Below are 12593 nucleotides of genomic sequence, written 5' to 3'. Positions count from 1 at the left end.
AACAAGCACACTTGGACTGAAATATACTTCTCCAAATACTCAGTAAGTGGCTGGTGGTGCACAGCTCCTCTGCTACTATGAGGCCTCATCTGCAAGCTTTCTGCCCCGAGGAATTCGTGTGCTGAAGCAGCATTTTATGGTTTCCCCTGCCCAATCTGCTCTTCTGATTAAAGAGATGGTATCATGTCAAATGTGGCCCCAAATTAAGGTTTTTGGATGTTTAAAAGCAAAATGTTACTGACCCAAAGTCCAATAGAAACAGTCGCAGGATTTTCCTGAATTCCAGGGAAACAAGCTAAATAAATCCTCCCATGGGATATTGAAGGAGATTCAAGGGTGTGCATGCTTGTATGTTCAAAGGTGTTTTTTGGGGGGAGAGGGGAGTTAAAACTTATTTTTGCCTTACCTCCAACCTGACCCTCTGACTCCTCCCACCAAAAAGGAAAAGTTGTCTCTTTAATTGCTGAAAATGTTATGTTCCCTTTAAAAATAGTAGTTTTGTATAAAATCTCAGAATAGATCTTGTGTAGGTAGCAGAAGTGATGACTGTATTATCATGTATTCAAGATAGCAGAGTTAAAGAGGTTTTCAAACACTGTGGTCTAACAGATTGTATGTTTGTGAGGAAGAATTTAGCTGAGAGTTCTGTAATCCTCAAGTGTAATTGTTGTAATGAATGCTCTCCTGTAATCTAAGAGACAGCTATTCAGGATTTCTTTAATGTCTGGATAGTTACTGTAGCTACTTGTCAGCTACAGGGGTCAAAACTTTTTCTTTTCTTGATAAGCTCTGTACATTCAAAGTATCTCTTTCCTATTTCCGTTTTGATTGTAAATGTGTAGTTTGCTTCCAACAAAGTAAATCAATATCTGCACTCAGAAAAGGCATGTTTACAAAAAGTATTGTGGGGATTTAGGAGAATATTATGAATTGGATTGAGTCCCAGATTCCCTTTTTGTGGGCACAACTTGTTATCCTTGTGGCATGGAGTATCTTTGGATCATCAGGTATCAGAAATTATAGAAAGGCCACACTATATGCCTCCTTCCCATACCACCGACGAACCTTCTTTCAATTAATGCTGTGAGGAAAAAAAAGATGGTTTCCAAATGAAAAATGACTGGATTCTATACCCAGATTTAGTGCAGGCCCTCAGGGATGTCCACTTCAACTGTTGTCTAATGCTCTACTATGCAGGTAGAACCAAAGGAGCTAAAGAGGATCACCCACCTGTTGAAAGCTCACATGGTGCTTAGGAAGACTGGTTTGAAACACTTGGAACTGAGATGACTGTGCTAGCAGGTGTCTAAAGAAGGATGGTATATTTCTTCCTGAAGAAGAAACTTGGCTGTTGACTGGGCTCCTTGAGTGTCTCTAGGGTCTCATTTGTCTTTCTGCTGAAAAGATCTATTGCTTCTAAAAAGGGAAGTCCTATACACTTTGCTATGGACCTCCTGAAAGAGATTAGAAGTCCTCAGTCATCAATGCTAACAGATTGTCCTAGCCACTGCCACACTTTTGCTTGATTGCTAAGTGCATAGCTTGCAGCTCACAAGGAATGTCTAGATGTATTTAGCTTCTCTGTAATGATTCTATCTTCTGCTCGTTATGCATGTAATCTAAAAAAAGACGTGCCTTTGCAGCTGTACCTCACCACTACTACTTGACAATTAAACATTCATTGCCCTTACAGTACTATTTGGCCACTGGTTCCATACGCTGGTCTCAAGAAGAGTGCCCAGGATCCATGCTGCTGCTTTTTCACACGAATTTAGAACAGAAGGTCTGTTAATTGGTTTTGCTAATAGATTTGAACCCTTGGGTTTCTAAGTAAGAGCACTGGCTTCTTGGATTCTAGAGCACAGCTGTCCCAGATTGGGAGGGAGTTCATTCCGTTGAGATAATTTGAACAGAAGAAAGACAGCTGGGTACTAAAGGTTTCCCGCATTACCAGCAGTAATACAAGCCAAGGGGTAAATCCAGTGCAAAATGAGATTATCATAGGGAATGCCCCTATGTAAGACTATTCAGAAACCTGGGTGTGCAGGTCCATGATAGACATCCTATTATCATGACAGACACTATTTACACCTAGACTTTTTATCTGGATGTACCATGTTAAAACAGAATGAAACCAAGCAATAGCGCAATTAAACTCAAAACAACATCTACTACAAACTAACAAGTTATTTTTAATCTTAAAAATGAACTTTTGAACTGCTACCAAACACTGCTTTTATTACAACATAGAATGGGCTGGTATGATGCATTGGTTCCCAGAACCACTGCCTATGGTGATGGAGGGGGAAAAAAGTGGAGATTGGTGCAGTAGGTCAACTGTACTGCCTACATAATTTTCCACTGATCATTTGGATTTGTGATACAGTCCCAAAAGTAATTGCTTTCTGGGTAGTTCTAGGACTTGTGCTGCAGAGTAGAGGATCTATAGAGGCAATTCTTGAGAAAAGATTTTGGTTTTACTGCATTCTAGCATACTGCATTCTAATAGTCTGAATGACAGTTGATGGAACACAACTGCTCTGTAGTAATAAGCTCTTTTTTGGCTCTGTTTTTGGAACAGATCACTTTATAAACAGTTCTGGACAGACCATTAGTCTAAAGCTTTTATGTAAAGTGTTACTTTGTACAAATCAATATTTTCATACTTTGAACGATTATATACTCACTGGGCAGCAATAGTCTGATGAGTAAATAACTAATGTGCAAAAACACATAGGCTGTAAAGAAAGAAAAAACAAAGTTACCTTTTTATATTTGTCTGCAGTTTGTTGCTGTCAGAAGGTTTGACCAAAGTGGGTGTTTTTCGGTTAGCCATAATTATTTCTTGAACCTGGAATAAAAATACATAACCAGAGCTGTCACAACATATCCTGGGATTTATGCGCAAAAGCATTTAAACAATCTTTTAAATAAAGAACGGTGGAAACACGAACATTTTATGTAATATTTTTCTGACTGTCTTGAGCTTTTAACAACGTGATCACATCTGAACCAATTCCTTCACTAAAATGGAATCCAGATGATCTAGAATCTATAAGAGCAGAGAAGGAGGGCAGATCATGGAATAAATGTAGACAACACATCTCTATAAGAACTACAGTTACTGTAGAGTAAGTAATCCATTCTTTCTTCTTTGAGTGATTGCCCACGTGTATTTCAATTTCTGGTGGCTCACAAGCAGTGACCTCTGTTTGGAAGCGAGTGCTCAGAATCTACTGAAATAAAGACAGCTTTGCCAAACTGAGCATTGGATTTGGAGCCACCTACCAAGTAGTGCTGGATGAAGGTACGACTTGAACTCCAAGTAGCTGCTCTACAAATCTCTAAGGTGCCCCTTAGGAAGCTGCAGAGGCTGCTTGAGCAAAAGTAGGTTCTAATCTACAGTGGTTTCAAGTGAACTATCACATAACAAGTTCTGATTCAGTCAGAAACCCATTTAGATAGTCTTTGGGTAGATACTGACTGACCTTTCATCCTGTCAGCAAAGGCCAGAAACAGTCTAGGGAACTCCTGAATAGTTTTATCCTGTCCAGATAACAGGACTGGACAACATCCAAAATGTGAAGCTTCACCTCCCCTTGACTAGTATGAGGCTTGGGAAAGAAAACTGGCAGATGGATGTCTTGATTCAGGTGAAAAAGTCAGAGACAACTTTAGGCAAGAACTTCGGGTGAGGCTTTTGTGTCACCTTGTCCTTCCGGAATACTGTACAAGGAAGTCCTGCCATGAGGGTTTGGGACTCTCCTATTCTTTGGGCTGAAGAGATATCCACTAAGAGGGTGGGTTTCATAGACAGGTGACATAAAGAACAGGTTGTCTTAGGATGAAAAGATGGCTGACATGAATGCCAATAACACAGTGTTGAAGTTCCAGAAGGTGGAGTCTCTCTGATTGGAAGAAAGACATGAATTAGACAATTAAGAGATGTAGCAACTGTGGGGTGTGAGAAGACTGTGTGACCTTCAATAGGAAGAGGAGGAACACAAATAGCTGCCAAGTGGACTGGACTCTTCTGGAATGGATGGAAAGTCTCAGATGCTTTAAGACTTTAATCCAAACTAGCTGGTATTGAGGTTTGTAGCTGGAGTACGTGTTTTTGTGTTCCCAAATAGAGAACTTTTTCTATTTTGTTACACAAGTCAGTCTAGTGGAATCTTTTCTAGTACAAACAAGAATGGATATGGACATCCATGGAGCAGGATCTGACCATGGCCGTCAGCCAGCCAGCAACCAATCTGGCCTTTGCTCTGCATTATCACATCAGGTGGCTCTGGAAGTGTGGCTGGGGGCTGTGTTCATAGATTCATCATGTCTGAATATCAAAACTGTGTGGGTCATGCAGGAGCTACCAATATCATCATGCTACAGCATGTCTGACCTTCCTCAGGACTCTCAGTATTAATGGAATAGGTGGGTATGCATACAATGAAGTCTGATGCCCAAGGAATGAGGAAGGCATCAAATAGTGAGCCTGGATTGGACCCCTTCAGTAGCAGAACATCTGACACTTGTTGTTCTGGTTCATGACAAATAAGTCTATTCATAGAATCATAGAATATCATCGTTGGAAGGGACCTCAGGAGGTCATCTAGTCCAACCCCGTGCTCAAAGCAGGACCAATCCCCAATTAAATCATCCCAGCCAGGGCTTTGTCAAGCCTGACCTTAAAAATATCTAAGGAAGGAGATTCCACCACCTCCCTAGGTAACGCATTCCAGTGTTTCACCCCCCTCCTAGTGAAAAAGTTTTTCCTAATATCCAACCTAAACCTCCCCCACTGCAACTTGAGACCATTACTCCATGTTCTGTCATCAGCTACCACTGAGAACAGTCTAGAGCCATCCTCTTTGGAACCCCCTTTCAGGTAGTTGAAAGCAGTTATCAAATCCCCCCTCATTCTTCTCTTCCGCAGACTAAACAATCCCAGTTCCCTCAGCCGCTCCTCATAAGTCATGTGTTCCAGTCCCCTAATCATTTTTGTTGCCCTCCGCTGGACTCTTCCCAATTTTTCCACATCCTTCTTGTAGTGTGGGGCCCAAAACTGGACACAGTACTCCAGATGAGGCCTCACCAATGTTGAATAGAGGGGAACGATCACATCCCTCAATCTGCTGGCAATGTCCCTATTTTTCACCCCAAAATGCCATTGGCCTTCTTGGCAACAAGGGCACACTGTTGACTCATATCCAGCTTCTCGTCCACTGTAACCCCTAGGTCCTTTTCTGCAGAACTGCTGCCGAGCCATTCGGTCCCTAGTCTGTAGCGGTGCATGGGGTTCTTCTGTCCTAAGTGCAGGACTCTGCCCTTGTCCTTGTTGAACCTCATCAGATTTCTTTTGGCCCAATCCTTTAATTTGTCTAGGGCCCTCTGTATCCTATCCCTACTCTCCAGCGTATCTACCTCTCCTCCCAGTTTAGTGTCATTTGCAAACTTGCAGAGGGTGCAATCCACACCATCCTCCAGATCATTTATGAAGATATTGAACAAAACCGGCCCCAGGACCAACCCTTGGGGCACTCCACTTGATACCGGCTGCCAACTAGACATGGAGCCATTGATCACTACCCGTTGAGCCCGACAATCTAGCCAACTTTCTATCCACCTTATAGTCCATTCATCCAGCCCATACTTCTTTAACTTGCTGGCAAGAATACTGTGGGAGACCGTTTCAAAAGCTTTGCTAAAGTCAAGGAATAACATGCCCACCGCTTTCCCCTCATCCACAGAGCCAGTTATCTCGTCATAGAAGGCAATTAGATTAGTCAGGCATGACTTGCCCTTGGCGAATCCATGCTGACTCTTCCTGATCACTTTCCTCTCCTGTAAGTGCTTCAGAATTGATTCCTTGAGGACCTGCTCCATGATTTTTCCAGGGACTGAGGTGAGGCTGACTGGCCTGTAGTTTCCAGGATCCTCCTCCTTCCCTTTTTTAAAGATGGGCACATTAGCATTAGCCTTTTTCCAGTAGTCCGGGACTTCCCCTGATCGCCATGAGTTTTCAAAGATAACGGCCATTGGCTCTGCAATCACATCCGCCAACTCCTTTAGCACTCTCGGATGCAGCGCATCTGGCCCCATGGACTTGTGCTCGTCCAGCTTTTCAGCTTTTCATCCAGCCCATTGCAGTAGTCTGGGAGCTGACCTTGTTCGTGAAGACAGAGGCAAAAAAAGCATTGAGTACATTAGCTTTTTCCACATCCTCTCTCACTAGGTTGCCTCCATCATTCAGTAAGGGGCCCACACTTTCCTTGACTTTCTTCTTGTTGCTAACATACCTGAAGAAGCCCTTCTTGTTACTCTTAACATCTCTTGCTAGCTGCAATTCCAGGTGTGATTTGGCCTTCCTGATTTCACTCCTGCATGCCCGAGCAATATTTTTATACTCTTCCCTGGTCATTTGTCCAATCTTCCACTTCTTGTAAGCTTCTTTTTCGTGTTCAAGATCAGCAAGGATTTCACTGTTAAGCCAAGCTGGTCGCCTGCCATATTTACTATTCTTTCTACACATCGGGATGGTTTGTCCCTGTAACCTCAATAAAGATTCTTTAAAATACAGCCAGATTCTTGGATAGTCCACTTGCAAAAGATGTTCCGCAGGACACCTGTCATTGTCTGAGTATTGCCTGCTGAGCTTGTTGGCTAGGGAGTTTTGTAAGCCTGAGAGTTGCAGAGCCACTGGTGTGATGCGATGATGAATTTATTACTTCTATAGACAGACTGCTTGTTGGCAGAGTGGGGATGTCCACGCCCTCCCTGCTTGTAGATGTACTACACTGCTGCAGGTCCTTGAAGCATGGGCTGATACACCGTGTATCGTAATCAAATGGCTCTTAGCTCCAGGAACTTACATGGAGATGTATGTCCTGGGAGGACCACAGGCTTTGATTCAGAAGGTAGTCCAGATGAGTTCCCCATTTGAGAGAGGAAGTGTCTGTCACCAACAGCTTGGTAGGTAGGGGTGGGGAGAATGGTACTCTACTGCACAAGTGTAGAGTATCCTTTTAGCAGTTTAACTAAGAGAGGACTTCATATGGAACCACAACCATCATGTCTATGTCGTGTCTGTTGGGTAGATACACTGATCTCAACCACCCTTGCATGCATCATAGGTAAAATTGGGCAAACTGCTTCACATAGTTGCAGGAGGCCAGATGACCCATGAGTTTGAGCACGTTCTGACCGATATCTTTGGGTGTGCTTGAAGTGGATGGCCACCCTAGGAGAAGTGATTTTTCTTTTCTCTCTTCTTAGAAGATAGGGTTGAGATAGGTGAGATTCTCTTCATGAGAAATAAGCCCTGAAGATCAGAGTGGACCCATGGTTTACCAAAGCACTCACAGAGACGGTCGGGGTCTGTTTGTCAGTCTTCTTCCCCTTGGGCTCAGAGGATGACCGCATGAATCTCTCCAAGTGGAAGAATTTTAGGCAGGATTCCCTCGCTTTGTGTGCCCTCTTTGAAAAAAGCACATATCAAGCACTTATCTGGAATCTGTGCTTCACTGAGAGAGAAGAGGAACTTTGAGCGTTCATCATCAATGGGAACAGCTGCCTCACAGGAAGGACAGGATTTGAATGCTGGGGGTTTCGTCTCTGCCATGTCCACCAGGGTCAGGTATAAAAGGCATCCCCAAAGTTGAAGATTTTGTCTTCTTTTCGGCCAACTAGTTTAATTAAACTAAACTAACTTTACTATGGAACACTCCTAACAAGCAGAAAACATAAACAATCACACATTGGGCAGAGATGTGGACTCTGTAAGCGTTCTGTTTCTCTGCCACAGGTGGTAAGAAAGACTTGGAGGGCAGTCCAGCCACTCAGTCCTCTATGCCCTCAGCTATGAAGAGTGAGAGTATTCAAAACAAAGGCACGGTCCGACCGGATGCTGTTATTTGAAAAGAATCCAATCTTACATGCATGTGGCGCATGTGCACCAGTTATGGAATACACGTGGACAATCACTTGAGGAAAAATATTATGATGTTTGTAAATAACCACACACAAATTTTAAAAATTAATTCTTAACTATTGTACTTTATCAACATTGATTCTGAAAGAGGAGATTTCTGTTAATTGTTATTGCTATTATTTGGACTATTCAGACAGCCGGAGGACTTTGCAAGGGAATAGAAAAGAGAGCTATTTTAATATAATTGTTCAGAGGGATGTAGAAAGGGATCTGCTAAGTACAAGCTGAAAATATACTGAAAATTATTATCCTTGCTGCAAGAGAAGCAAGGATAATAATTCTCAGAATTAACAGCAATGTGACTGGAAACATGAAATGTTTTCTTTTACTTCATGTGGAATTTATTCTCTCCAGAATCTGAGTTACACCAAGGTCACAGAGGAGAAAGACAAAGGCTCATTTATTTTTGCTTTTAAAAGAACTGAAAGCTATGAACAGAATGGAGGATGATGAGTGTTGAAAGGTGTTAGGGCCTGATTCAAAGCCCATTGAAGATAATGAAGAGATTCTTATTGACTTAAATGGCTTTGGATCAGGTCACTACTGAGAAGTGATTGGCCTTTCCCGAGTATTACAGAAAGCCTACAGGGAGGAAGTCTATTTACTTAGATTATATAATATGTTTTAAGTTTCAGTAATGTAAAGAATTTGCTAGCTCATTTAATCTAGTTGCAAATCATTTTCTTTTGGAAATAATTGTAAATCTAGAATACAAAGGTTAAACATAGTGCAGGATAATTATTAGGCTTGCCTTATCACTGACACATTCTGAGAGAACTCTGCATAAACTCTCAATCTTTATTCTGGGAATGCATATTAAGCTAGATATTACCAAATGAATACTCACAAGTAATGCTGATGATCTCAGCTATACTAGCCTAAATGAGCCTAGCTGGTGTTCTCCATAGTGTTGCTAACCTTTATTAATTATGCTTTTAAAACACCTGAAAAAGCCCAGAGATGCCTTCCTGGGGTATGTCTCCATAGTGTCAGTAGGGCTCCTGCAATTCTGGAAAATAGTCTACATCCCAGCTAAACAAGCTATGTGCTCTGCTACATGTGCATAGGATGAAGAATGAAATCTGTCACTGCAACATAGAGTAGCCAGTGTGTATCTGCTGAGCAGCCACTGCTGCAAGGTATGGGCAGAGAAGCTGCTCCTATCATATATGCATTTTCAGGCCAGTGGATCCATGCAGTTTCTGGACCCACTGGCAACAGGGGTCAGCATGCCTTACAGCATCCTGCTCCTGTTTCACATGCACATGTGTGGAGCGGACAAATGCATAAGCATGGCACAGAAATGTGGAGGGGGCCGTGCAGCTTCCCTGTTCTCTGGCCCTCTATTCAGCAGACTTCCCCATTCTTCATAATTCTGCTGTGATCTGGCAGCTTGAATTTCACCCTTAATGATCAAGGCACTTAGTAATTCCAAACCCTCATCTAAATAACTTGGCTAAAACACAAAGCGAATCATAGGGTAAATACAATCCAAACTGTAATATTAAAGAGGGAATATTCACATAGCATATGTAGGACTGGCTTTCTTGGCAGGTAATTTTAGACAGTATATTTGAATATATTTAGAGACTATCTGGGATATTGTACCTTTTAATATATTGTAAGGAGACCAAGGGCATAGGATAGGCATGTATTAGTATTTTAAAAAATTGAAAGGATAAGTGAATATCTATGCAGAAGTCATACTGTTCAAACAAACATTCAGAAGGTGCATCAACCAAGATGCCTAATGTCAGAGCCCAAGTTCCAAAGAAATCAATTTAAGAAAAGCACAAATTTATCAGGCTTTCATCTAAGTGCATTTTGAACATTACCAAGATGTGAATCTTGATCAAGGGAGTGAAATCATAGGCATACTTCCAGCTATTGGTGAAGCTGCAAGCTTGTTGTTAGAGCTACAGTATATGAGTTAAAGAGGGGCTCTCCAGGCAGGGGAGGACAGATGGCGTGCAACTTGAGGGAAACAGACTAGATCTAAGACATGGAACTAGAGTAAGAGAAATAAAAATTTAAGAAGAACTTCGTTAGAATAAAAGACATTTAAAAAAATACAGTTTTTATCCTACGGCTACCATCATACCTTATGGTTCCTGAAAGAATTTTAAATATAGGGCCAGATCCTCAACCCCTACTTGCATCCCCTTAGCAATGAATCATGGGAAAGGGAAAACTGCCCTAGTTGGGCAGCTGGGGATTCCTCTTGTGTAAGAGGATGCCCAGGACAGTGAATAGCTGGCATAGCCAGTTCGAACACCATCTTTTACTGGCTGCACAGCATAAGAGCATGTCATATGATGCAAGAGGTGTGGCCAGAGCACCTAGTTCTCCAGTCATCCTTCAATCCTGGCTATTGTAAGTCACAGCAGCTTCAGGGATGCTCTAATTTATGCTAAAAGGATAGGGGAGCACAAAGGTAACTCTGCCCCACCCCAGCAGTCCTGTGCCAAACAAAGGTTGGCTGGACCAGCATACTTGGGCCGTAACGTAGTCTGCATCATATATATGTGAAGCATTCATACGTTTTAAAGTATTTTTCTCATTTCACTCAGCTTAGAGTAGAAAGCAGACTTGTCTATCTATAGTCAGTTTAAATTTTCTGAGAGGTAGCTGTGTTAGTCTTTATCAGCAAAAACAACGAGGAGTCCTTGTGGCACCTTAGAGACTAACAAATTTATTTGGGCATAAGCCCATAAGCTTATGCCCAAATAAATTTGTTCATCTCTAAGGTGCCACAAGGACTCCTCGTTGTTGTTTTTTTAATTTTCTGGTCCTCATGAGCGATCACAACTCCTCTCTGTGTGGATTGCAAATTCTTCATGAAATATTTAAATACTAAATACTGCAGTTTTTGTTTTAAATGAATAGTTCAACAGTTCTAATAGGATTATTTTTTCTAAAACTTGGAAGGAAGGAAGGAAGGAAGGAAGGAAGGAAGGAAGGAAGGAATCAATCAATCAATCTTAGGTCTGAACCACATGATTTATTCTGTGTGTATGTAAAGCTCTTTCTAATAGATATGAGTTCTGACAGTAAATGTTGACCTTATTCCATTAGCTAGTAACATATTTCAGGTACAATCTATAAATGTTTCTCTAAGTACTGTTGATATATAAGTAGCTTTGTATGGTGTCTGTCCAAATGAATTTACATACCTTTGGCATGCTGATAACTAAATGTCCAGTTGTCTGAGATCTTTTAGCAGAGCTGCTATCTGGCTTCACCTCTGCAGGAAGCACAAGTTGAAATGGCTAAAGGAAAATAGGATAGAATATATCATATTAAAATATTTGTTTACCCAGATAGACAACATACAGAAATACTATTAACATATACTTTGATCTGAAGGGTAGAATAGCTCTGAATCCTATCATGTAATATATATTCTATAATACTATTCCAAATGACTGATTTGCATGTTAAACAACCTTCATTTACAATATATGTGTGTGCATAATATATATAATATGCATACCTGAATTGCTGTAATAGAAAAGTAACACTTTTAAGAAAGATATGAAATGATGTTTGAGTTATACTAGCAATTAAATGAGAATGTGTGAACAGATTTCAGAGTAACAGCCGTGTTAGTCTGTATTCGTAAAAAGAAAAGGAGTACTTGTGGCACCTTAGAGACTAACCAGTTTATTTGAGCATGAGCTTTCGTGAGCTACAGCTCACTTCATCGGATGCATAGCATATCGTGGAAACTGCAGAAGACATTATATACACACAGAGACCATGAAACAAAACTTCCTCCCACCCCACTCTCCTGCTGGTAACAGCTTATCTAAAGTGATCATCAAGTAGGGCCATTTCCAGCACAAATCCAGGTTTTCTCACCCTCTGGATTTGTGCTGGAAATGGCCCTACTTGATGATCACTTTAGATAAGCTGTTACCAGCAGGAGAGTGGGGTGGGAGGAAGTTTTGTTTCATGGTCTCTGTGTGTATATAATGTCTTCTGCAGTTTCCACGATATGCTATGCATCCGATGAAGTGAGCTGTAGCTCACGAAAGCTCATGCTCAAATAAACTGGTTAGTCTCTAAGGTGCCACAAGTACTCCTTTTCTTTTTGTGAACAGATTGTTAGTCTTAGTAATTTTGAAATTTGTGCTTGTGCAATTGGTTTAATTATAAATAGGAATTCTGGTTTTCAATTTAAATTGAAAATCACCAAAAAAGACAGAAAATGGAAGCTCTCTTAAGAGGGACTTTCAGCAGAATATACATCCAGTTTTCTCTGTCCACTGTAAATTACAAATTGTAGGCATAATTCTAGTCTCACTTTACCTGGCATAAACAAGCAGTATCTCTACTTGAATAACGGTGAAGTTATTTTGGTGTAAAAAAGTTGTGAGAGGAGAATCCAGTATATTTCACTGTTCATACCTCCCCAGTTCACGTCTTAGTCACAAATAGCATCAGTGTGGTAAAGTGGCTTTTTTCTGTGTGGTTACACACCACTTGGAGTAATACATTTTAAAAAGGATTTGTGAGTATTTTTGAACTTTTATGTTTATTTCCTAACCTAATGACACTATTGATTTCTATTCAGACCTATGTGGTTACCAATCAGTTAGACCTA

The 12593-nt window shown here is 41.1% G+C and overlaps 1 protein-coding gene across 4 annotated transcripts in view; it reads right to left on the bottom strand.

The window, feature by feature from the left end:
• DNAAF11 (dynein axonemal assembly factor 11) overlaps window positions 1-12593 on the bottom strand; it is a 67362-nt gene that overhangs the window by 25448 nt on the left and 29321 nt on the right. For all 4 annotated transcript variants that reach the window (XM_037891999.2, XM_037891998.2, XM_043539084.1 and 1 more), the window contains 2 exons: window positions 11161-11256; window positions 2766-2851 (listed from right to left, as the gene is read on the bottom strand). In XM_037891999.2, the coding sequence (XP_037747927.1) occupies window positions 2766-2851; window positions 11161-11256 (182 nt within the window). The remainder of the gene's footprint in view (window positions 1-2765; window positions 2852-11160; window positions 11257-12593) is intronic.

This window comes from Chelonia mydas, chromosome 2 (genome assembly GCF_015237465.2).
Source record: "Chelonia mydas isolate rCheMyd1 chromosome 2, rCheMyd1.pri.v2, whole genome shotgun sequence".
In the NCBI taxonomy this organism is placed as follows: Eukaryota; Metazoa; Chordata; order Testudines; family Cheloniidae; genus Chelonia; species Chelonia mydas.
This window is presented reverse-complemented; position numbering and strand designations above follow the sequence as displayed.